The sequence below is a fragment of the Amblyomma maculatum genome, chromosome 5 (assembly GCF_055883805.1).
Source record: "Amblyomma maculatum isolate TAMU_Amacu chromosome 5, ASM5588380v1, whole genome shotgun sequence".
Lineage (NCBI taxonomy): Eukaryota > Metazoa > Arthropoda > Arachnida > Ixodida > Ixodidae > Amblyomma > Amblyomma maculatum.
Window position 1 is genome coordinate 110,985,490 of NC_139348.1, and position 25,722 is coordinate 111,011,211.

General features: G+C 42.2%; 1 protein-coding gene and 1 pseudogene across 1 annotated transcript in view; one reads left to right on the forward strand and one right to left on the reverse strand.

The window, feature by feature from the left end:
* LOC146189246 (uncharacterized) overlaps nucleotides 1–7,648 on the reverse strand; it is a 62,130-nt gene extending 54,482 nt beyond the window's left edge. Inside the window, exon 1 of the mRNA XM_084605211.1 lies at nucleotides 7,582–7,648. Coding sequence (XP_084461337.1) covers nucleotides 7,582–7,648 — 67 coding nt within the window. The remainder of the gene's footprint in view (nucleotides 1–7,581) is intronic.
* Nucleotides 7,647–25,722, forward strand: part of LOC146189247 (fatty acid synthase-like) — a 32,045-nt pseudogene continuing 13,969 nt past the window's right edge.

Sequence of the window (25,722 nt, forward strand, 5' to 3'; positions counted from 1 at the left end):
TGACCTTTGCCCGAACAACACCAAAATAGACATACACTGCGCAAACGCGTGAGGTCAGCCAAAATAACTGGTCGTGGTGGAGGAGGTCGTCTCGGATATATGGCCTCAGATAATATTTCGTTACTAATATTTGCGTCGCAAGCACAATAACATTTCCTGTGCCGGGAAGACTATTGCCACCGTAAATAACAGGACATCACTGACTGTATTGCTAAGTGCGCGTTGTACGAAAGTATTAACTCGACTCAAGCGCACATTTTACCGTAGCAGTTCTATGCGTTATCCTCGCAGTTCGTGTAGTAATAGCAGAGTTGCCTTCTATTCACTGCAGGTAATCAAAACCAGAACCTAAACCCTCAGATTTGTTGCACCGCTCATTTAGTGAGCAAGAGTGACCATTACAGGAACACCCCTTCGAGGAAAATTCTGCTGGCATCCAACATTTGTATTTTGTGTTAGTCATATCACCAAAGCAGTAAGGCGTAAAAAACATGTCGAAAAAATATCTCATTTACACTTCGTCTAATGAGGAGACAGCTTTGAAAATAACCTGTCAACATGTGCTTAGCGAAGTTGTATACGTACCGGTAATGGATGCAGGCACACGAGTGATGTGAAAAAGTAAAATTGTATTACTTTGGCCACATACTGAACTAATTCTATTGTGCTTGATTAGAAAGAGTCAGTAGCCTAGCGTAAAATAATATATGGTCTCGGATATACAAGACAGGCCGATATCTATAACGATAGCCCAGGCTCCACGGTTCGTAAGACAGCCAGGTCATGGTAGTAAAAATGCGCCTCATTGACGTGAGACGAAAGATATTTCGATATGTTTATCTACAGCCTCACAAGTGCCCCCTGTATTTCGCTTAAAATTTTATACACATTGCTGTGAAAGTAAAGGGGGCATATAAAGAACAGCAGCATGGCCTTCAAAGGAGAAAAATTGCTTGTGGTTTAGCTGCAATTAACTCTAGTTTAATTGCGAAAGCAACGGCGGAAGCTTCTTGTGCCTGCTACATTATACCCCTATCATGCCCTATCAGTTTAAGGTGCTACATTACTGGGGACAATTAAGCTCATCCTCTAAGGGTATGACGCAAGAGCGTAAGTTACCAGCCCACATATAAAGTCACGCTTTAAGCAAGCCATATGGACGTGCCTGCGTTTCGTAGGGGTAACTGGGATGCAAACGATTCTTGGAGGCTGATTCTGATATCACCCTCATATATATTAAAGAAGCGACCAGAGATGGTAGCTCCTGGCCATGGCATAGGGGTGACGTGAACTGAAATGTCATGGCAGGCTGAGTCTTTTTATGAGGAGACCGTAGCTACGCCACTTCACGGCGTGCTTGTGGTCACCCTAGGTCACGCGTTGGCTGCCATAGTATTGCTTTCGCAATAAAAATGCGGTTCGAGCACACATAATATGTCGCTGTTATTTTGTTATTGTGGACAAATATTCGACCAACATCATTTTCATTTCGAGTTATAGGTGAATTCGATCTTGCCTTACCATATCTGATCTGCTAAATGTCCTGCTTAGCTCAGTTTGTAGAGCGAGTGCCCCGGAAAGACATTGGCCCAGGACAATTTTTTTTATAACAAGAAAGCTGCAGAAAACTTGTATGCTTTCTTTTCTGGGCGTATGGCTGCGCTTGGGCGCATGTCAATAAGTAATTACACCATAATTACAAATGTACTCCCCCTTCGGGCATTCCCCTAAATATTCGACCAAGCTTGTGGTTAGATTTCATAAGCGTAACACTTGCTGTCCGATGATAATTTCAAATAATGTAACGAGCGCATTGATTCTGCATAGACCCTAATTCATTTATAAATGTGATATTACCGGGATCACATAAGGGGGATGCGTACACAAATTGCGAATAGATAAATGTAGTGTACAACAGCATTTCCAATTTAAATTTAGCTATGTTCAATTCCATTGTTCTCGATTGACACAAGCCATATTTATTGTTTAAATCAGTTTGTAAGCAAGAAATGTCATTCGCGTTATTAATTTGTAAACAAGGCAGTCATCGGAAAACAAGCAGATATTAGATGAGAGGTCAAGAAGCAAGTCAATGATATAGATAAAAATAATAGTCGCCCAAATACCGACCCTTGTGGTGCGCCTAAATGTACAGGGTCTGATGGTGAGTCGTTATTGTTCACAGAAACAAACTGAGTGCGATCACTAAAAAAGGCACGAATCCAGCTGAGTACAATTCGATGAAGAGTAAGAGATAATGACTGACTTGATCAAATGATTTTGAAAGTTCTTAAAATAAGCCATCGGTTTCGAAGCCAGAGTGTAGAGAAACACGAAGGTCCTTAGTGAAGGTCATAAACTGAGTTTCCTGCAAAACTATTTTTAAAATCCATGCTGCTTTGGAGTAAAGGACTGGTTAGATTCAAAGAAGAATTGACGTTACTAACTCAATTGCTCAATTGTGCTCAATTGCTTTACATGAGACGGAAGTAATTGAAATGGGACGGTAATTTAATATCATCAGATATTCACTTATGTCCTTAATATCTTCATGCTGTGCACTGAAATCATTTTGCCGATGAGCAAGTCATTGAGAAGGACGGGATGCCGTAAGGATTGCGAGGAGAGATATTGCGCTGTAATACAAGAATATTTCGCATGATCGTTAAGGAATTTAGTACTAAGGCCATCCATGCGGTGCGACGATCGCCGTTTAAGTTCATTAGAGACGCTCCGAATATTTTGTGACGAAATGATAATGGCAGTTATTAGAAAGAAGCGGTGTGGGTTAGCTGCGAAGGTTGTGGTCAGGAATCAGTGGAGCTGGAGAAAACATTGGCCAAAGGGCCATCTAAAAGCTTTGCTCACAGTAGGTCCGGAAATTGATCATCCTGTTTAGTAGTTAGTGCTATGGTGTTTGTTGCCTTTCACATTGTTGCAAAATTGTTCTGGATTGCTTATAAGCGTAAGTAGGAGAGTGCGACTAAAAACGGTAAACATGGTGGATGTTAATGTGTTTGAATAAACTGCTGAGATAACTTTATACGGCGGCCACCAGATAGCTGATTACAATTTACCATGGAGCAGCTCAGTCAGTGTAATACCCTATTCACAAGGGCATGCTTGTTTATCAGATCAGGAACCCCGTTTTTTTTTTTTTAATATTTCCCAATTATAATGAACACTGCGGTCAAAATAACAGGCAAAATGTCATCAAAAGGGGGGGACAGATTGATGTTAATAGCAATAAAGTTATCTATGAGCAATCTCTGATGCATTTGAAGCGCCTACGTGAACGTATTACGTGAAAACTGAAAGCGAAGACTATTTGTACATACCAGTACTTTGAGCGCGCCGATAGAAGGAAAAGATGCGACATTGGGCAAATTGTAATAATCTTGCATCTGAACGCCATGTATATGGAAGCAGTCCTTAATTATTCGAGCCTGGAAGATATATTTGAATAACAATCATGACTATCAAAAAACCATTGATCAGAATGAACGTTTTGGCTAGCCTTTATGTTCCCTGACTTTCCGTCCTGTCTACAGCCTCATTTCTAGACCAGCTGGTTGCATTCTTTAGTGACAGAGAGTCTATTTTAATAGGCGTTCTTTTTGCGCCATTTGTAACTACTAGTATAAAACGCAAGATGTTCCGCTGTACAAATGTTGCGTAGGTTAAGAATGCTCTCCACACGCGCTAAATGTATTATCCGCTTTCCGAAAATCAATTCTCAATTGCACGGCTGTGTTTCAGAGTATTATGTCTTCATTCTTTCGCCATGGCAGTCACGACGCAGTTTCAAATAGATGCTTGTCTCTTTGACGCACCGGCATCCCCACATAGCCGCTTATACCCTGAAGAAGAATGTGATGCTTTACGCCTTCATTTTAATGGAATATGTATGACGTTTTTTACCGCTTGACCTGGGACCTGCAGCTCCCGATGGTACAGGCTTCTGAGACGGGCCAGCTTGCTCTAGCGGGCCAGGCTGAGACACAGTAACACAGCGCAGGGGGCTCATTATAGATCTCTTCATTACTTGCATGCAAAAATATTTTGAACTCTCTACAACGTGACCGTAGGTTATAAATAGCAATGTGCACACAACTCCTTGCAGGGTCTAGGAAAACATCCTCTGTGCTCCACGCCAGTTACGCTGGCCGCCCCTGGCAGAGCCATGACCCAACCAGAGAGCCCGGACAACTCGTCACCACCGATTCTTCTGCGGCAGAATAAAACGTAGCATGAATAATTTGCATTATACGGTCACATATTGAAAGACTCACCTCACGGATGGATGGTGGAATATAGGAGCGTCCCCTTTGAAACGGGGCGGTAGCAGTAGCTGTCATGCTCATTTTTCTCCCTACATCTTAATTATTGATTTAGATTCCATTCCATCGTTCCATTTGTTAAATTTTTTCTTTCTATATTACTAACCTTATGCCACGTCTCTGCTTTTAAGCCACCAATCTTCCAGTCGTTTTTTGCTAGTTTCTACCGCCGGTTCATTCACCCGGCCACTGGTATCTCTAAACCCTAGAGCTTCAGGCACTGTGACTGCGCCTGCACCAACGTTCGGATGGATACTATTACATTCGAGTATAATATGGTCAATTGTTTCACTGGAGTTACCACACCCAGCACATCCGTCATCTTCATTGTTAAATTTCTTTTTGTAGATGCGTGTTCTAAGGCACCCTGATCTAGCTTCAAAAAGTAAGGCACTGACTCTTGAGTTATCAAAGAAAGCTTCCTTCCTGATCTGCATTTTCTACTCTCGGTATAATTCCACACTTTGTTTTTTTTCCATAGAATTTATCCAATTTTTACCTTCTGTGTTTTTCACCTGTTGCTTAATGCTCTTTATTTCTCCGTCCCAGTGGCTAGCATACGTACTAGTTAGTTTCCTAGTTATTTTCCTCCATTGTGAGTGAACGCTTTTTAAGTACAGGTATTTAAATACTTTAGCTGCTCATCTATTACTGTCCAATTTCCTCAGGCGTTCTCCATATAATATTTCACTCTGAGCTTCCCATACTTCGAAAGATGCCCAGCCCATATCTCCCTGTACCACCTCATTTTTGGTTTTGCCGTGGGCACCTAGTGCTAATCGCCCAACGGCTCTCTGATTTATTTCTAATGTCGACTGTACCTCTGATTTTAGGCACAAATCCGCATTTCCGAAAGTAAGTCCGGGTACCATAACTCCTTTCCAAGTACCCCTCGAAACCTCATACCTGTTGTAACCCCACAATGCCCTATGCTTCATTATCCCGGCATTTCTTCGCCCTTTGGCCTTAAGTGATTGCTCATGCTTTCCAATGTATGCCAATCCTTCGTTTACCCATACCCCCAGATATTTATATTCTGCTACTCTAGGTATTTCATGGCCTTGTATTTTAAGACCCTGATCAGTTGAGCCGCTGAAAATCCTCAGACCCGACTTAACTGCGCTAAAACCACGGTGTATTCTTGCACCGTGGCTAAAACTGAAGCCTAGAGCGTCCCCTTCCTCTCCGCAATACCTAACTAGAGTTTGCAATTCTTCCAGACTCTCAGCTAACAGCACAATATCGTCTGCATACATCTAACCGGGGAGGCGATGCTCTACCGCCTTTCGACCTAATCTATATGACAAGTTAAAACCTAGGTTACTGTCTTGAATACTCCGTTCCAGGTTTATCATATAAAGCATTAACAGCAGCGGGCATAGAGGACAGCCTTGTCTTAATCCTTTGCATACTTTGACATCTTCTGTACTTCTTATCCCTTCCCATGTAATTTGTATTTTGTTAGCCCAGTATATTTCCCGTAGGAACTCTATTATCTCATAACCGATACCTACTTCTTTGAATATGTTCCACAGGAGTTCCCTGTTTACATTTTCGTACGCCCCTTTTATGTCCAGGAAGGCCAAATACAAAGGTCTACTTTCCACTCTAGATGTTTCGATGCATTGGGTAAGCACCAACAGGCTATCATCTAAGCGCCTACCATTTCCAAAGCCGTTCTTATGTTCTCTGGGTATCATGTTACTTTCTACCCATGCTTGCACCTTTAATTTCACCGCCTGCATGGCCAACCTGTACATAACAGATGTTGTGGTAATCAGCCTGTAGGACTTTATGTGCATCTGTTCTCCTTTCCCTTATAAATCAAATTCATTTTACTCTGCCGCCAGCTGTCCGGAATTTGCTTATTCGTTATGACTGTGTCCAGAGCTTTTAACAACGTTTTCTTACTTTTTGGGCCAAGTTCATTAATCAGCTTGATCGGAATGCCATCTATTCCTGTAGATGTGTTTTTAAGAATATGTTTTCTGCCTTTTTCCAGTTTAGATTGGTCAGTTCTAAACTGCTTTGTAATCTGCTACCTTGTGTTGCTTCCTGATTGGCGGAGATTACCCTATCGTCGCTCTTAAATGACTCGGCTCTAACTGATGTAGCTCTCAGGTGCGCCACCTCGGTCCTTTTGCGACTACACATCACGTCCTAAGTGTGGCGCCACTTCTATTTTGTCTTTATAGCCGGGCCCTCTGTGTTGGGAGCTGCGACAAGCTTCTGCCACAGCTCTCCCTTTTGGCCGCCGCCTGCTGCAATGTGAGCTCCGAAGAGCCCCGCGCCAAGATGGAATGCTGTTCCATGAATTAGACTAGCATCTGCTCTTGGTCGCGGGAAATGCGGGGTGCATTGCGAAACATTTTTTTGACCGAAAACTGATTTGTCCGTTACTTACCTTAAATTTATAGCAGATTTGAAACTGCATCAGGGAAATACGGGGAATTAAGTCTATTAACGAGAATGTATATGGGTTGATTTCGTTAGGTTGAGTTCCGGCCGGTTGGAACAACCATAAGAAGGTGCACAGGCATCCGTTCCACTTTAGGAGATTAAAGTTAAGATAAAAAAGAATGATAAAGACTGCTGCCAATGCATGTTTATTTGTCAGCTTGTCCTTGTTTCTTCACTCGCTCGTGCTCGTTCCTAAGTACCCAGCTACATAGGTACTCGTACATACAAACAAGATGTGAGTGTGCGGTCAGAGACTTTTATTTTTACACAAGCTACATGCCTTACGGCAGTCTTTTATTTCCTGGAGGTAAGCTAGTAAAACCACAGTCACGCTCTAGTATGTGTATTTTTGCTTCGATAGTAAGCGACAATGGAAAAAAACTCACCTCCACCAGTTGCCTTCGTCCATTTCCGTGTCAAGCGCTGCATGAAATTTTATCGCTCTAGGCCCTGAGCTGCGACTACCGTCTGTTAGATATTCAGCACACTTACGGAACCCGCACAGTACTTAGACTTTAGACGACGCTACAAAAAAGCATCACCTTGTCGGGGAATCAGCTGTTTACTTGCAGGCCGCCAAGTGCCCGCCTTGACGCCGCCGGCGCACCCTCGCGGCAACCAAAGTTACCTAACAGGTATAATAAAAAATTAAGAACGCTTCTACTTAGGCCTAATGTAGTTCAATACTAAAAATAGTATCTTGCCAAAGTAAGTATTTGTTTGTTTGTTTTACCTATTGTGCATTTATTGCATCGTGTTACAAAAAGTTAGGGGACCGTACCTTGTCGGTTTTGTGCCACGTTGTGGCAACAGTGTAGGCCGTGGATTCGGAACCGGGGCGGGGCCATGCTAGATGTCACCGGTAATTGGACGAATTCATACTTCGTCACGATTGACGTCTCAAGGCTGCATCACGGGCCGTTAAGTTTGACTCCACGCTCAGAAAATTGTGAGCGGAGTTCGTAATTCGGCCCCTGCCCATCGCTTATCTCTCATCGTAACTAAGGCTTTCCATGCTCCAGCAGAATGTGTTGACGCCGTTTTGAGCCGCTCATTTCGATACAGTCATTCATTCAAAAACCTTTATTAGGGTTAGGTGAGGTTGAGGGCGCCAGACTCCGATATGAAGTCTAGCAGGGCACTAAGCTTGCGCTTGGCGTTGGTATTGGGGGCTCGCTCATGCTTACTTCATTTATTTAAAATTCGTTGGGACGCGCTGCGATACGCTAGCACAATACCGCTGTAATCTAGTTTTTGTTTTAAATATTCCGTGCCAAGCTGGAGGTATCACGTGGAAGGTACTTTAGCAGAAAAAAAAAGCTAGGCCCGCTGTTTCTGAACCCCCTGTGTTGAGTATCGCATTCATTTCTGACTCATTCACTGCATATTGCGTTCACATCCTCTTGCGGAATTCTTAAAGCCAGCTGCAACAAAAATTTGAGCTGCTAAGGGTAACCGTTTTCCTCTAGTACATCAAACGGGATTGGAAATATAAAATAAGAGGCGATTTTTAAGTGAATAGGTGACGCAATTTTCAAAATTACCCTTTTCGAAACTTCAAGCAGAACGGCGGCAATTACAGGCCGCTGGACGTAGAACCGGGCGTACTTGAGTCACTTTTCCCTTGCCCATCAGTGTAGCGGTCAAGAAATCGCCATGGTTTATTGCGTAGTGATCATTTGGAGTACGTTTTGTTGCGCTGCTGAAATGTGGCAAGCCTCAGGACTTTCTTCTGTAGAGCGCAACGTTAGCTACGAGCTGGCTTTATGAAAGCACTGAAATTGAATTTTGCATCAATGATATGGGCACGGCTCGGTTCGCTGAGCTGTAGAAGTTAATTGACTTCGAACGAAAGCAGGTTTTGGCTCGTATCATACGGAATCGTTGAGGAAGCCCGCAGGCCTTGTTGTTTCGACGATGTAGTGAATTATCATATAGGCCAATACTACTGCCGGCAAAGGAGAAACATTTGACGACTATAATGCGGGCGATAAGAAGGAACAGGCTAGACTTGGTGAGAAAAGTAGTTGTGATAGAAGTGCCAACGCTTCGCAGTTAAGAGCATTTTCTTATAGCTCCCAAAATACATGGAAGCATGGAAGTCTTGGACGTCTGGCTAAAGTTATTTTTGGAGAATAATAGCCTCTTACTGGAACAAGCTCTTTTTCTGAAGGTATTTGTGAACGAGACACTCTTTCTTGATGATATCATTTAAATTTCGTGCTTAAAGTCATCAAACTTGCCCGTTGCCAGGATCAGGGCACAATAGAAACTCAATTAGGTTTGCACAGCAGCTTCCTTAAGGTTACGATCCAGTAACTGAATGGTCTCTTGTGCAGGTTCGGTGCACTTCAAAGTAAACATCATGCCAGCGTCAGGAGAATTTGAGGTTAGTGAGGGTGGAGCAGTAGCTGCAAGCGGCCGCATACGTGCTGCAGATGATAAGGTGGTTGTAAAGCAGTTGAAAGGCACACCAGACGCGATCACAGACTACGAGCTCAAAAAGGAAGAGATATACAAGATCTGCAGTATTCTTGGCTTACGAGTACAGCGGAGACTTCCGGAGTATCCTGAAGGCCGACATGCAGAGTGAGGTTTTCGCGCGATCAGATTTCTTATGCGTCTGTTGCTGAAATGTCATACAAAGTGTGAATTGTTTTAGGGGGTGCTGATTCGTCTAGGTCACTACAGCAAAAATACAGTGTATAGACTTCGTGCAATCAGCATACCAATTTTCTCTAATTTAATCATTTCTTCATCCTAAATCGCATTACCTTATGATGCCCTGAGGCAATAAATATTGTTCGAAAAAAAAAAGCTGTCGAGCTGAGCAACATTTCCTCCGCTCTATTTATATAAAGCACTTTTACTGCCATTGTTTTGTACAGAAACTATTCCCTACCTTTTCTTTCAGTTCTTGAAGACGAACACTTGCTAGGCCCGTTATACCGTACCCACAAAAGCTCCAATTCACAGTCATTCTGCGAATGATTCAAAAGAACGCGTTATGCTATTGGTGTTTTGGAGCATTTTATCTTGATGATGCCTAAGTACTTTGGCAAATTTTTGAATAAAGAACAGGAGCGTCCTGCCTAATTTGTGCTATATACATGAAGAATTACGCTGGAGGTTGATATATGAGAAAAGATTCATTTTTAGCCCTTTTGTATAGTCAGATGGGAGAACAATCTGGGAAGCAAAATTACGAGTTATAAATGAAGTTTGCCAAGCACGAGAGTAGCTCTACCAGTCTGAAAGCTGTTATTTTGCCCAACGATATTACACGAAGCCCTCTAGAAGGAGTAGAAGTTTTGTGTAGTAATAATTACTCACGTTTATCCTCACCAGCACGGCAATACGACAACAAACTACATCTAACAGCTTAGAAATATTCTAGTTAAATGATAATCACTCCTGGCTTAGATCTTCAAAACTGCACCATGTCAGTGCAAATTAAAGAACCCCAGGTGGTTGAAATTTCCGGAGTCCTCCACTACGGCGTCTCTCATAGCCTGAGTTGCTTTGGGACGTTAAACCCCACAAACCAACCCAGCTACCAACCTTTTTTTTCCGGGACTTAACTCTACCAGAGGAGCTAAGCTGGACGGGCAGGTCTGAGATAGTTGGAGCTGAGTAGATGCAGACTTTGGTATTGATGAGCTGTTAAGAATTTAAAAACGCAAAAAATATTGGCAAATCAGTCTGCCTTTAAACACACACCAGCGAAAATACTAGATTGGAATTCAGATGCATTAGCATTCCGCTAATCCCTGGTGTGTAGATCGTGACAATGCGGCGATGGTTAATGTGTCCACTTATCTTCATATTTAAAAAATTTGCTTAACAGCAAACATAGATGTAATGCAATAAATAGGTATAACTCTTAAATAATAGTAATATATTTATGAATGTTTGTGCTCGACAATATGACTAACATACTAATTTAAGGCAAAATCATCGGCTGCGCACCTTTCCAGTGCTTAGTAGGAAACCCAGGAGTTTCATACAGAATTCGACCACTCGGTCCTTAGTTCCTTTGTGAAGGTATTAAAGATAAATACGCTTAAATAAAGTACCACATAAAATGAGACATCTAAATATCTATGGCTCCAAGGAGGAACACAAAAATGCTTGCTTAATAATTTCTTTAGACAATTTTGTTACCAAAAAAAAATATTTCATAATGTTACATAACTATCTATATTAGCACATTCATGGGCGCGTTCTATATACTATGACCTACCGCAAGAGAGGCGTTTTGCATTTTCTTTTATCCAGGACTTTGCGGAAAACTGATGTGGAAGGACAACTGGGTGACCTTCAGCTGTCCATCTGTCTTGCTGCCCGAAAGGATGCATTTAGGCTGCCGGCAAGAGTGCAGAAGTGCCACATTGATCCCAGGCTTCATCCTCAAGCTGTCGAAGATGACAAAAGTGGAGGTTAGTACATTACGAGCACAGGTTTGTCGTAGATGCATAAAGCAAGCATGTATTCGGCGCCATAAAAGAAAGTGCATGGTGATTATATATAAATTCTGTTCCATATCGTGACTCAATGTCTTGAGTTAGTCATCTCAAGAAATCTGGAGGCACGAACGTGAGATGCACACGCTTGCTTATTTCATGTAAGTGAAACTGGACGCAGAAATGGGATGGTTGAGAGAACTGCATGAAAAAGCCTGGTTCGCACGAGAAACATAAGATTTCAATAGTTTACCATTTAACACCTTGAAGGGTTATTGTGAGAACACGAGATGCTACATAGAGAACTGGAAATCTATGGTTGTCTTTCCTGGTGAAAAATATGAATTGAATAACCTCGTGCCCATTCTGTCTCACATTATGATACAAATGCCATAGCATATTATGTTATGTATGTTTTATGAAAGCATCATGACACTTGTGTGATGTTAGTAGAGATTGGGAATTCATGTGTGACAGTCTTGTCTTCTCGCTCTCTTCATCTACTGATCCGAAGTTAGCATTCTTTAGTTGACCATTTTTCTTTACCCTGAGTTGATGTCAACCTTTTAGGAATTAAGAAAAAACAATTTTTATGCACTTTCAATCAATAAAGCGGAAATTTGAAATAATCTAATATTCCTCTGTGTAAATTTTAAAAAACCAGCTGATTGACCATCACTATTATATAAGCTATGGTTTGCACGTGCTGACATGCGGAAAGTTTCATACACTGGTAACATCTTGCAATATTTTGGTGTGTCACCAACAGACCACTTTGGCATGTCACGCACATACGACAGTGAGCAACGACAATTCTCTTGACCCGGCTTTTTTACGTCTCTGTCTATCGCTAAGTCGTTGCTTACCAGCTGTGTCAGCAATGAAAGAAGTGAACACATGCATCCCATCGCTTTTCAACTCAGCCATTCTCTTGTGTTAGTCTCAACCTGCTTCGGCGTTCCTCCATGTCGACTAGCGCGAACAAAGGAATTGTGTTGCGACCGATTACATAACCCCGTACCCTATAACCAGAGCTTGCCCTACCAGCTGCGCTTCTGAGGTTGCAGACTTTTTCTTCATGACGTCACCTTGCTTCTTTGCGCTCTCTTGTAAAATGCTTACGAAATACAGCTGCTCCTTCCTTTCTCAGGTGATTCGTGACCTCTCCTCTCGTGCGCTACTCGTAACAAGCTGCAAAAGGCCAACTATCTGCAAATTAACGGTCTGAATGAGCACATTATTAGTACACTGAACACAATGTCAATAAGTGTTTCTACCATAGTCAAGACTTGGACTTTACGCCTTTCGTAACATTCACATATTACACCTCACGCCGTACTACTGCCGGATACTCTCCAGTCTGTCTATATTTCTGTCACGAAAACTTTTTATCTTTCGACATGCTACTGCTTTATACCGATTCCTCCTGTAGTTACGCTTGTGATGCCATCACTAGCGAGGATGGCGGCCCCCATACGGCGCGACACCGGCTTGTCGCATATCAAAGCTCTCAACATGACCGCTACAACTTCATCACCGTGACGCCCACTACCCTCTTGGCTCTCTCGTACTCCTCTGGCTCCTAGCCCATCGTTCGGGCATCAGCTAGAAGCGTTTACCTGGGTACATGCGTACTTACCATGTCGTTTGGCCACTCAAAGCCGTTACTAAAAAAATCATGCCTCTGCACTCCGATTCACCTTCCACAGCCCCTAACCAGAAGTCGTATGCGTCACCCGTCTTAATCATAGCCTTCGAACTCGCCTGTGTGTTACGAATCGGGGCTGTGCTTAATTTGCGGGGGGAAGGCATGTTTATGGTACGCCTTCGCGAGACAACAAAAATGTCGTGTTGGAGCGGTGTGGTGAACTACACTGAAGCTGGAGTCGGTTTTCTTGAGAGTGAGGTACTGACTACTAAGTGTCGGCTACGTGTGAGTGCTTCTCGTATCATTAGAGAAGCTAATTGGAGATTTAAAGTTTAGCATACTATGCGTTTCTTTCTCAGTATGGAGAAACGCGTGACAAAATGTTATCTAAAATGTGGCTGTGGCTGAGCAGAGACATATGCCAGCGAGATGCCTGTCCTGTTTGCTCATCCCATATGGGGAGCATATTACATACACTCCCTCTCATTCCTTTTTAAGTGAGCACTCATGATTATCACAAGTCGTAAATGAGCTTTCTTTTTGGTAGAGATTCTCAAAGTAGCGATTATGATCGGCTGCCGCTCGCGCAGAATGTGTTAGCCTCGAATAGGACCTGATGTGCATCTGAGTGAAGATGTAGGTGCGGAACTGAGAGCAAGATTAAACACAAGTTCGTCCTGCCTGGAATATTTTTACATATTCTTGAGCAAATAGCACGAGCTACATACAAACGCAAACAAATTTTCTTGGACCCGAATTTCGGACAGAGTGCTTGTTCCGAGGGGCCTTGGTGTTCGAAGAACACTCCAAAGGAACGGCTTGTGTTCACGGGGCTCGTGATTTACTCAGACTCTGTGGAGGCTGTCGGGCGAAAGCTCTTCTGAAATGCTGGAATAAGCTCTATTGATATGGTGCCACGATGGTTAATACATAAAAATCACTGTATTGAGTTGCCGGAAGACGTGGACGACGTTAGCCAGTCAACAAGAGGAAAGCGCTACAAGGCACAGGGGCTTCAACAGATCATCAACAAAATGACATACATTGCAGCGGACTTCCAGAATATAGCCAAAAAGGTCCTTGGGGGCCTTTTCTTCGGTAAAAAGTACTGGTGCAGTTACAACGGATGCCTGAAATTCTCATCAATGGCCGTGGAAAATGGAAGTGAATTGCGAACAAACTTACTTAGAGAAGTGTAATATTTTCAATGCGTTAAATGAGGTAGTATAGCGCTTTTAGTATACAAAATAAAATATTTCTATGTCAGTGTTTTAAGTTTGTATGCTACCATGCTTGTTTTTCCTCCACAAACTGCAGGAAAATGTGGTTTTAAAAATGTGCAATTCAAGCATTTTTCTGTGCACATGAAAGACCACGTGAATAGTGGGAGGTGAAACTATAGCCGAAAGCGAAAATATCCCGACCGAAGAGGAAAAGAGGTCGTGCTTTCTTTTTTATGGTGTTTTCCCGCTGGGCTGTTTCATCTTTTACGTGAGCCAAATAGCTCGTATAGAGATTTTCCTGAAGGCCACATTTCATCATCATCGTTAATATGCTTTAAAGGGGGCTAGTTGGTTGTCCATAATAAAATAGGAGTGCGCTCAGCTGAATATACCTAGTGCCGGATGAAGGCCTCTCCTATACTGATACAATTAAAACGATGCTGTGCTAGCTGCATCTAGTTGAGCCCTGCAAACTACTAAACCTCATCTATCGGCCTTACTTCCTGCCGCCCCCTGCTACGCTTTCCTTCCGTCAGTATACACCTTGTTACCCTTAGTGACCATTGGTTATCTATTTTTTGCACTACATATCGTGTTCATGCTTATTTTTTGTTCTTGGTTTCCACTAGAAGATCATTAATTCAAGTTTTTTCACTGACCCAGTCGGGGCGCCTCCTATCTCTTAAAGTTAGACTTTTCATTTTCAGTTGCATAGCTCTCTGCGTTGTTCTCAACTTAAGTAGAACTCTTTTGGTTAGCCTCCGCCTTTCAGTCGAATAGGTGAGTGCAGGTAAGATGCAGATGTTCTATACCTTCCTCTCGAGGAATGCCTGTAGGCTACTAGTCATAATCTGCGAGCTAGTGCAGAATGCATTCCATCCCAATCTTGTTCTCCTAGCTTTTCCCCTTTCATGGTCCGGATCTGCAGTTTACTACCTGTTCTAAGTAGACATATTCGTGCACCCCTTCTAATGTTTCACTGTCTATTGTGATGTGCTGTTCACCATTTAGGTACGCATTATAACAAGCTCGTGTTAACTTGTCGTCTATTGTTTCCCCAAATGTTCGCGCTGAAAGATTTGGTTGAGGTGTCAGTTAATAAAAAAATATTTTTATATGTAAGAACATTTCTTTGTCAACATTTAAGCGTAATTTATACAAGCGTTGTTCAAATTTGTCATGGAAAAATGAGCTTTTCAAGAATCCTCAGATGTCACCGGTTTCTTAAAGGTTCCAAAATATTTAAGTGAAAGGTGCAGTAGCGCAGCGAAGATGCAGAGGTTTGGAAGCTACTTAATACCTGCGCTGATTTAAAATAAAATAACCATTCTTTCTCAAGGAATCAAATTGTACAGAATATATATATATATATATATATATATATATATATATATATTCTGCAATTACGAAACTCACACAGTTTACTGTGCGAATGACACTACAGTAAGCAACTACAAATGCTATAAAGCATATTTCAGGTCCAACATAGTGAATGCAAATACGAATGTAGACATGCTCGAAGTACAACTGTATCGCCAAGGAAGTGCAATTTTGAAAACAAAAACACACTTAAGGCAGAACAAACTGAATGTTGTTGAAGTGGTACCCACCACGATGAGAGTGCTTCCAAACAAATATTTCTAGTTGCCCACTCTTTAAGACGAAAAAAATACATTACATTTGCTGAAGTATGCATATCGATTTTTTTTCTCCTAAGCCCAGAAAGTAGGCATGCAAATAAGTTACCTGCTTGTGGTAGGTGCGATGCTAGACAAGGAAAAGTGGTTTCAAAAAACAATCCCCAGGATTGCTTTGTCACGTACCCGAATATGACGGAGCTACTCATAACTTACTAGCATTCATATCTAAACAGTTGTGATGCGGCAACGACAGCTGAAACGTTTATATATATATATATATATATATATATATATATGTATAAACGTTTCAGCTGTCGTTGCCGCATCACAACTGTTTAGATATGAATGCTAGTAAGTTATGAGTAGCTCCGTCATATTCGGGTACGTGACAAAGCAATCCTGGGGATTGTTTTTTGAAACCACTTTTCCTTGTCTAGCATCGCACCTACCACAAGCAGGTAACTTATTTGCATGCCTACTTTCTGGGCTTAGGAGAAAAAAAATCGATATGCATACTTCAGCAAATGTAATGTATTTTTTTCGTCTTAAAGAGTGGGCAACTAGAAATATTTGTTTGGAAGCACTCTCATCGTGGTGGGTACCACTTCAACAACATTCAGTTTGTTCTGCCTTAAGTGTGTTTTTGTATTCAAAATTGCACTTCCTTGGCGATACAGTTGTACTTCGAGCATGTCTACATTCGTATTTGCATTCACTATGTTGGACCTGAAATATGCTTTATAGCATTTGTAGTTGCTTACTGTAGTGTCATTCGCACAGTAAACTGTGTGAGTTATATATATATATATATATATATATATATATATATATATATATATATATATATATATATATATATATATATATATATATATATATATATATATAAACGTTTCAGCTGCCGTTGCCGCATCACAGTTTACGTGCTGCCGAATGACTCTCTTCAGCCTTTTTATTGCTCGTTTTGCTCCAAATCTCAATAGTTCATTAGTGATGAAGTGGTTTTGGTAATGTGAGTTCATGAGCACATCACGAATTATATATTACATGATTGTTTACATTCAAGCTTCTTTGATTTCTTTTGTGCAGTTGTACATGCAGTATACGATAGCTGCCTCGATATATGCTGCGCTGGAGGAGTGACTATCCAAGCTCTCAAGTCTACTGTAGCTACGAGTCAAAGCTCAAGGGACTCCCCGTGCTTTGAAAAATATCAATTCGTTCCCTACATCGATGACCAAGGAGAAAGTGAGGAGCCCGAATCTGATCTGCAGGAATACGTTTCCGCGTGTAGCGCTGCTGTCAAGCGCATCGTTAAGGCAGGCGGTGCAGAAGCGAGTACGGTGTCAGGACTGAAATTGTACTCCTGTGAAGCGTCTGAGGAAAAGCTGGACAGGTATTTAAAAGAAACAGTAAAAAACAAGGGTCTCCTAAGAGCTCTCACTACTATAGAGTCGAAACTCAAAGGCGGATGTTTGTCGCTTGCCGCCGCTGTGAAGTGCATTCTGACCACTAAAAAGAACGACCTCGACGAAGACATCCTTAACAAGGCCCTTCTAGAAGAAATTTATTTGCGACCACTTCTTGATATCATCGTGGAAAATACTAATGTGAAAAAGATTCATGTGCTAGAGCTGGCGTGTGGGGAGAGCAGTTTGCTCTTAACGCTTTACGTAAGCGAACTTCTTCCTCTTTCCAACGTTGTGCTCAAGGCTGACTACACTCTGGCACACCAGTCTCCGGACAAGCTCACGGTGGAGCAGCTGTCGGAACACGTCACGAGATACTTATAGAATCTGTGCTCAGATGCTATCAACTCCCTCCCAGAGGCCCATCTAATGATTGCGTACATTAACATCAGCGCCTCAAATGAGCTTGAAACTTTAGGTCTACAGCTATCCACCCTGTGCAAGGAGCGCGCATTTGTGCTTCTCTGCCTGCGCACCGCCTTAACTTCGGCTGAGGCATTCTTATCGGCAGCCGGTGATGCTTCTGCCAGAGTGTATATATTCAAAAGATACAGCGGTGTATATATCCTCGAAACCTGTGGGCTTACTCTTGTTGGCCTCAGGGCAAACAGGTGGTCAGCGCTACTTTTGCTGAGAAAACGAGCCGCTATTGGGAACATCATGGAGCAAGAAGTGGTGCGAGTAAAAAACATGGCCTTTGACTGGATCGATACGCTGAAGGCTAAGATTGTCGAGTGCGAAAGCAAACATAAGGGTCAAAACTTGTGGCTGGTCTCCGAAGACAAAGGAATGAGCGGTCTTATTGGACTTATGAATTGCCTACTTCAAGAGTCTGGTACCAGCTGTGGAATGTGAGGCCAATTAAAAATCTGTGAACAAATTGCTGCCCCTGAGCTTTTAAAACAAAATTTAAGAACGAAAAACGTTTGCTGAATGCATGAACTAATGAAATAATTAATGCAGTGCAGGAATCAGTGATATGGTACCTTTTTATTAAGAGAGGCTTACATATATTGAAGGAATAAGTGCTACTAGGTGCCATATTTTACTTATTCATTTATTACCGCGCAGCACCATTTGCAATTAGAGTGGGGGAGGGGATACATAAAGACAAAACATGACACAAGCAGTTTCATCCACAAAAAGCAATGAAAAACATTAAAAAAATATTTCCCAAACCAAGCTTTTTACTGCACTGAGAAACGGCGGATTATGGAGGTCATATATGAATCATCTGAAAGGGTTCGCGATATACGTTAGAGTAATTTTATATCTTTCTTATGACAATAAAAATAGCCTTTAGCGATGGTAAAGATTAGAGGGCCATTATTACGATGAAATATAAATGAATTCACGTTGAGTATTTCTCATAATGTGTTTCATTGCTTTCGCGAATAATTACTGTTTGTATTCGTCCCTCCAATTAGACTTTCCTGCTTCTTAATAAGAAGCGTAATCTGCCATTAGTACGCAAACCTCAGTTTAGAACAAATCAGGTGTTTTGTTTAAACATTTTGCAAGATTTCCTTACTGTCTTTAGAATATCAGATGAGAAAAGCTTGCTCTCATACTGACGGTTTCTAGAAGATATTCTGCAACGAGATCCATTGTTTACATGATAACCGACACCATTCTGTCGGCTTAGGTGTGTTTTCGACGCGAGCATCAAGTTGTCAGGCAGTGAGACTCATTTCACGCTCAGTGATCAGACATTCAGAGAATTGCTTGAGCGATACCTTGTGATGAATGTCTACCGTGATGGCCGGTGGGGCTCATTTCGGCATCTGACCATACTTTCAGGTGAGTCGCATTTTTTTTTGTGTCTTCTAGATAAAAGGACAGACACTAGGTGCTTCCATCTAACTATTTTGTACATATCTTATATTAAAGCTAAATCCTGATAGGTCTTTTTAACTGTATTACCTTGTATAAGAATTGAACACTTGCGTACGAGCTTATCAGATACATGCTGCCCACAGTAGCGGAAAACAGTAAGGAAGTTTTTGCTGATAATTTTGCAGAAATATAATAGGATTATCCGGCATCAATTCCCAATTTTTTTCACTGCTCTCTTCAAGATCGTAGCTTATATTGATAAAACATTTGTTACATATGGACGAGCGCTCCTTAGCAAGTTTTGGGTCAAAGAAGATTTATAATATTTCATAGGGGAAACTGAGCAGAAAGTTGGGGTGGTGCAGGTGAAGATGAATAGGAGCACCCTTCTACGGACAAGGTTCGGTTTTTAAGTCGCAGAAACTGTCCGTGCAAACGTGATCGTTTCGAAATGTCGAATTTGAGCTTGTCACTTATGGTGTGGTACCATGGAAGCCGAGGTGCTTCAAAACTCGCGCAAACGCATTGTTTCAAATGAGCGTGAACCAGATGGAAACATCTAGCATACACGTCTATAGACATAAAGTGGAATTTAAAATAAAAAAATATCAATATAATCCGTGCGAAGCCTAGATTATTTTGTGGCAGGTATGCATGCGTGACGGCCCGTGTTCTGCTGCCATAACAAATATAAAGGCTTTGAAGAAGCTGACAGAATCACGCGTGTACTCAATGCTTTCCGGAACGAAAGCGAGTAACGCCATGTTAAATGTGAAGTGCGGCGCATAGTTTAGTAGCAAGTGTTCTTGCTTGGCTCTTTATAAAGCGTCGCGTTCTCGACGATGGTGTTCCCAGCAGTCAGCAGTGGTAATTGCGGAAGTATCCGGCGATTATGACGCAATTTTATGCGGGAAAAGTGGCTTAGCACCGCAGTTGCTAGCTGAAGAGTGAGAGATCCAAATCGAAAATGGTCGCTCAAGTATGAGCGCTGGGTTAGCAAAGCGCCGAGTTTTTATCAGCCAGCAGTGCCGACGGGCTCATGGATGTGATATTTCGGATTTTTGGCACGTTGCGGATGTGTGGAGCCCTTAAGCGCCATCACCGTGATTGTTGTTTGAACGGCTGTGTACCGCGCGGAGGTGGCCTCCATGCGGCCGAGGCGCAAGCGCTAGGAACTCTCAGTCTAACGTTTTTGCACTCTTGCAACGTAGTTATTGTTCAGTTCAGTTCAGTTCAGTCGTTGAGTCGTGTCCGACTCTTCGTGACCCTATGGACCACGTCACGCCACGCTTTCCGGTCTCTCACTACCTTCCAAACATCACATAACTTCATCTGCAGTGCCTCGAGGATGCCATCTAACCATCGCGTTCGCTGCCTACCCCTTCTCCGGCGACCCTCAACCTTTCCCAATATCAAATCTTTCTCCAGCCACACCTCTCTTCTCATCAGATGACCAAAGTAGCTGAGCTTTAACTTTAGAATTTGACCCTCCAATGAGCAGTCAGGGTTTATGGTCGACAATATCGACTGATTTGATCTTCTGGCAGTCCAAGGAACTCTCAAGAGTCTTCGCCAGCACCACAATTCAAACGCGTCAATTCTTTGGCAGTCAGCCTTTTTCACTTGTAGGAGTTATAAAAATTGTAGGAGTTATAAAAACGTTTGGCAGTTCGCACAGGATTCTTAGGCGTTATTTAAAGCACTGCAACAACACGACGGGAATGTCGGAAGCTCCTCTGGGCCTCATCAAGATACCTATGGTGGGCATAACCGTGACTGTCATTGCAAGCTGAAAATTTTTCCGCCTTCTGCATTCCTTCATGATAACAGCACCAGAATTCAGGAGTAGAATCAGTCCTCTCGTCGAGCGATTATTCCCACTGAGAAATACCACAAAACCTTGTAGCTCACACTAGATGACAAAATTGATGCACTACAGTCTACAAGCTGAAAACTGCCACCTGAGATAGGCGCAGTATACCGAATATTTTGCAATTCACTCAAGAGATAGAAAACTTTCGATGCCAAACACCTGATAGGTATAATAAATTCGAAACAAAATTGAAGCAGCGTTGCGCGCTACCATTCCTGATTCTTCTCGTGCCTAAATTGTATTTCCAGGGAAAAACTGTAAATGTTGCGAATATGGCCTGAGCTCTATTTTTCCACACGCTGTCCACAGATGGCGCCCAAAAGAGAGCGACAGAGTACGCCTTCTTGAACGTCCATACACGCGGAGACCTGTCCAGCCTCAAGTGGTACGATTCAGCTCTACGTTGCTGCTCTTCGCCTTCAGAGAGCGGTGACACGCTTCTATGCAGTGTTTATTATACTGCGCTGAACTTTCGTGACGTCATGATCGCCACAGTGAAGCTTTCTGCTGACGCACTACCTGGTGAGTGCATTGGGTAAAGGGTGCAAGCGCAATTCTTCTTTCCTGTGGTGGTAAGGGCTAATAATGACAGTATTTTGTATTTTTATATAAAATAAGAGGAATAATATGATCTACTTTCCCGATTGGAGTGATTGCATCAAAGCAGCGATTATATGGTTGTGGTCTTGCATCCATATAATGAGCATCCGCTTGGTGGCTATTTGAAAAAAAAATATCGATTTCGGGCGCAGGGTTGATAGGGAAGGTTACTCGGAGCTCGAAATCAACTTTAAGGCAATAATGTTTGAGCCATGCTCAGTAAGGACGACACGTCTCCAAGCCCCCCTTATCCGCGTTTCTGCCAGTGTCCGTATTTATTATGGACGCTTTGAGAAAAGGATTGTTCTGACCCTGACTGAGACGCCATAAATGAATAATACTCTTCACCTATATTATAATTTTAATTCGCCGTTATTGGCTCGCATACTTCTAGATTTATGTACCTTTCTGTAGTGGTGGATTTCGCCTTCAGTAAACGAAATTACGACATTCATACATAACGGCTTTGTTCTAGCACGCTCCCTTCAACCCACGGTCTTCTGAAAAAGATATGCTCAGATATCAATAAGTTTCTTATGATGCACTCAAGGTTCATTGTGAGCATGTCACGACCTAAAAATAGTACGGTGTGCATGGTCGCGGTTGATATTTTATAAAGACCAAATGGACATGCGCCTAATGTCGAAAGGCGCAACCGAAGTAAGTCTGGAGACAAGATATGATTTCTTGTAGCATCAGTTTAATGATCCAAATAAATGCTCAAAGTCAAGCAAAAGCTATTGTATTCAAAACTGACATACGTTTGTGTGTTCTTGGTCTCAGCTTTTTCACGGTGAGCTGTAAGATATTCTAATGTGTAACAAAAGTGCAATAAAAACAATACTTTGCACTTGGCCCAAACCTCATTCAATTCTACATTTCCGAATAGATTTGCCGCATTTAGAACGGTCTGGAACGTTTAGAACGTGTATCGTGCCACGAAAACATCACTTCGCACATTATCTATCCACCCTTTCCGCCTGCCTTGCCGTCTGAAGAGGAAGCGTAAAACTCGAGAAGCACTTTGCAACAATTTTCACTTCTTCCGTCATTGCGTTCCATCGCCTCTGATGGAAAAATTATTCCTTATTTCTTGTTATCATAAAATATTTGACGATAAATGAAACAAATGCAAAGCAACCTATAGAACCTTCTATGCTGTTAGCCCATTACATGTGTTGAGAAACTCCTCTTCTTAGGTCATGCAATCTTTAATTTTGAAGATCAAGAGCCAAATTCGCAGCTTCAACATAAAGGCGTCAATTCAAAACAAAACGCAGTTAATGTTGAGGGAATAGTATGCATTGGTATATCTGTATTGGAGCCTGATGTTATTACCATTTCCCTTACGTATTACCAATAGCGCTAAATTCATTTCGCTTATGCAAATTTGGATAATAGTATCACTCAGGTAGACTTTTGGACCACTAACAAGGTTCCGTATTGCTTGTGTATTGAGAAGAATAGGTGGGAAGCCGCCTTGTATGCTTCGTAAAAACAATAGACATCTTTCTTGACTAAAGAATTTCTATACAGTGAGTAACAGCCAAATTCGTCTCTCCTCGACGGCAAGGTGGAGTGGCAACCTCAGAGTGCCTTCTTGGGCTGGAATTCTCTGGTCGGGACCCCCAAGGACACCGGGTTATGGGCTTGGTGCCGAGCAAAGGCATGTGGTCTGCCGTTTTGGCAGATACTGACCTGCTCTGGAAAGTTCCAGATTCATGGAGCCTTGAAGAGGCATCCACAATCCCCGTTGCTTACTGCACTGCCTACTACGCGCTCTTGATGCGAGGAAACTTGCAGTCGAGGGAGTCTCTCCTGATCCATTCCGGCAGCGGAGGTGTCGGACAGGCTGCCATCTTCATCGCCCTCTCCATGGGTTGCGCAGTCTTCACCACTGTCGGTGAGTACTGTATTCTAATTTGAGTTCACTGTTTACTCTGACGACATCTTGAAGACTGGAGGTTTTGGTTTTCAATTTGGTCGCATTAGGATTTCAGTGCTTAAACTAATGGGGTCATTTTCCAAAGTGATGCATATCGCGAGAGGACACGATAGGGCACAACTGAAGTCCGCGGGCTTGGACGCCTAACCTATGTACTTCGTGTTTATTTTGTAAGGCAAGTTGACACAGCTAGATGTAAGGAAAGTTTGAAAACAGCTTTAGCATGTTAATCAAGTTAAGAGAAATGAGGGATGCTGATCATGGCGCGGCTACAGTTATATATTGTTTTCCGTTCCTTGAAAGGACTCTTAGTAGATGCTAATAAATAACATTTTCAATACTGTCCTGAGGAACAAAGTGTCAACTAAGACGCTATACACACACTTCGGAAACAGCAGGTGGGAGTATTTTTTAGAGGGATATTATCGATGGAGCTATATTTATAGGTCTTATAATGAAGGTACCATGCGGCCACGTGTTGGCGCAGATCCCTCTTCAAGGGCAGAAGCAAGGAACCATAGCGGAGAGCGCTTGGTATATGAACCGGGTTTATTCACGGAACGCCTCTTGAAGGACTCAATACGCACCGCTGTGAAGTATAGAATGCTTTATTGTGTATTTGAATTTAATTCAGAGGAAATCGAAGTACGTTGCGTAAACGGCAGCTTCGGCTAAACATTTGATCCAAGCATTTTTATGGTCTACCTGCAGCAGCTGAATTGACACTCCAGTGTTCACGCAAATATATGCGATTAGCCAGTTGGTTTTGATAACAAATAAATGTTGCTAAATAAAGAAATAAAATTTTATTGCCTTTTTCAACAAGCAACTTTTTGGTTAATAAATAAATGTATATCGGTAAAGAATTACCAGATACAATGGTATGGAGAAAAAGCGACAGGAGCCAAAAGTGTATGACATTATTATTGAGTAAAATTGATAGGCCGCATGGCCTTCGGCATTATGTGCTCTCCGTGGTCTTCGGTCTTAGTGTAGTTTCTGCTGGCTTCTTATGCAGTCACTCAATTTAAGGCAAAATTGACATCTATAGTGATGGACGATGTCATGCGCTCCACAAGCGTTTGGCTAAAGCGGTGAACAGGCCTTGCTATTGTCCATACGAGCTGCGATCTCTGTTGCTCTCAAGACAACATCGACACGATGTGTCCGGCTTTTTAAGGACCTTACGTGACCTTTCCACAGCCCCAACAATAAAGTGTAGCGCTTCAAACAGAATGAAGCAACCGGCATCGAACTATTGAGCTACAATGAGCTGGAACGCAAGGCGTTCATACAGTATAACACCGCCTTAGTCTCTAGCGCATGCATGTAAACTGCGTTGGCGTACCTGATTATGTCTTCGCACGGAAGAGATGCAAGATGAGTGACTTGAGATTTTAAAAGACAGGTGTTGAAAAGTACTGCGTGTAAAAATGTTCAGGCAAGCCTAGATGGTCATTTGAAGTTTCAGCGAATCTGTGTTATGAGAGTTATGTCTAAAAGCATAACACAATTGAAATGAACAGTTTTGTAATAATGAGTTACTTTTCTCGGCCTGTAATTCACCAATCTAATTAGGTGTATATCCAGATCACACAGTACATCTGCGTGCCGTCCTCAGAACAGGCCCAGCCATTCATCGCGCTTGCCGCTGTTCCCGAGTATTTGTTATTTCATTGCAAGCGCAAGCAAATACAAAAACATTTTAACACCTTCTGCCCCAGGTTGGTAGTACGTTATCTGCAGGTGCCCTCCGCACCACATGGTAATATTAATTACACTGAAGAGTGGTCAGAGCATACTAAGGCTAGAAAAGCAGAAATATTGCAAAGTATGACGCCAACGGCAATGAGGAGGAGTTTGCTTCCACTTTAGTGTCAGAATTAAGCGCGAAATGTCTCTTATTTTGGCTTGATCACCCCCAAAAGAATAGAGGGGATCATTAGCAATAACAATGACGAGAGATCATCGTTTCATGAAATATAGGTCCACCTATGTATGTGAAGCAAGAAAAAAAAAATAAAATAAACGTGAAGGATATTTTGAACAATCCGGGCAAAGTAAGTGGTGCCTGAGTGAAGAAGGTTTTTCCTATGGTACTCATTCAAGAAGAGGAAATCGCATCATGGTTAGTTAGAACAAGTAGACGATTTCCTCTCTACCTTGAAGTAAATGTCAGTAGAAATATGCCTGTTTATGAGAGGCATATGTTGAATTTAAGAATA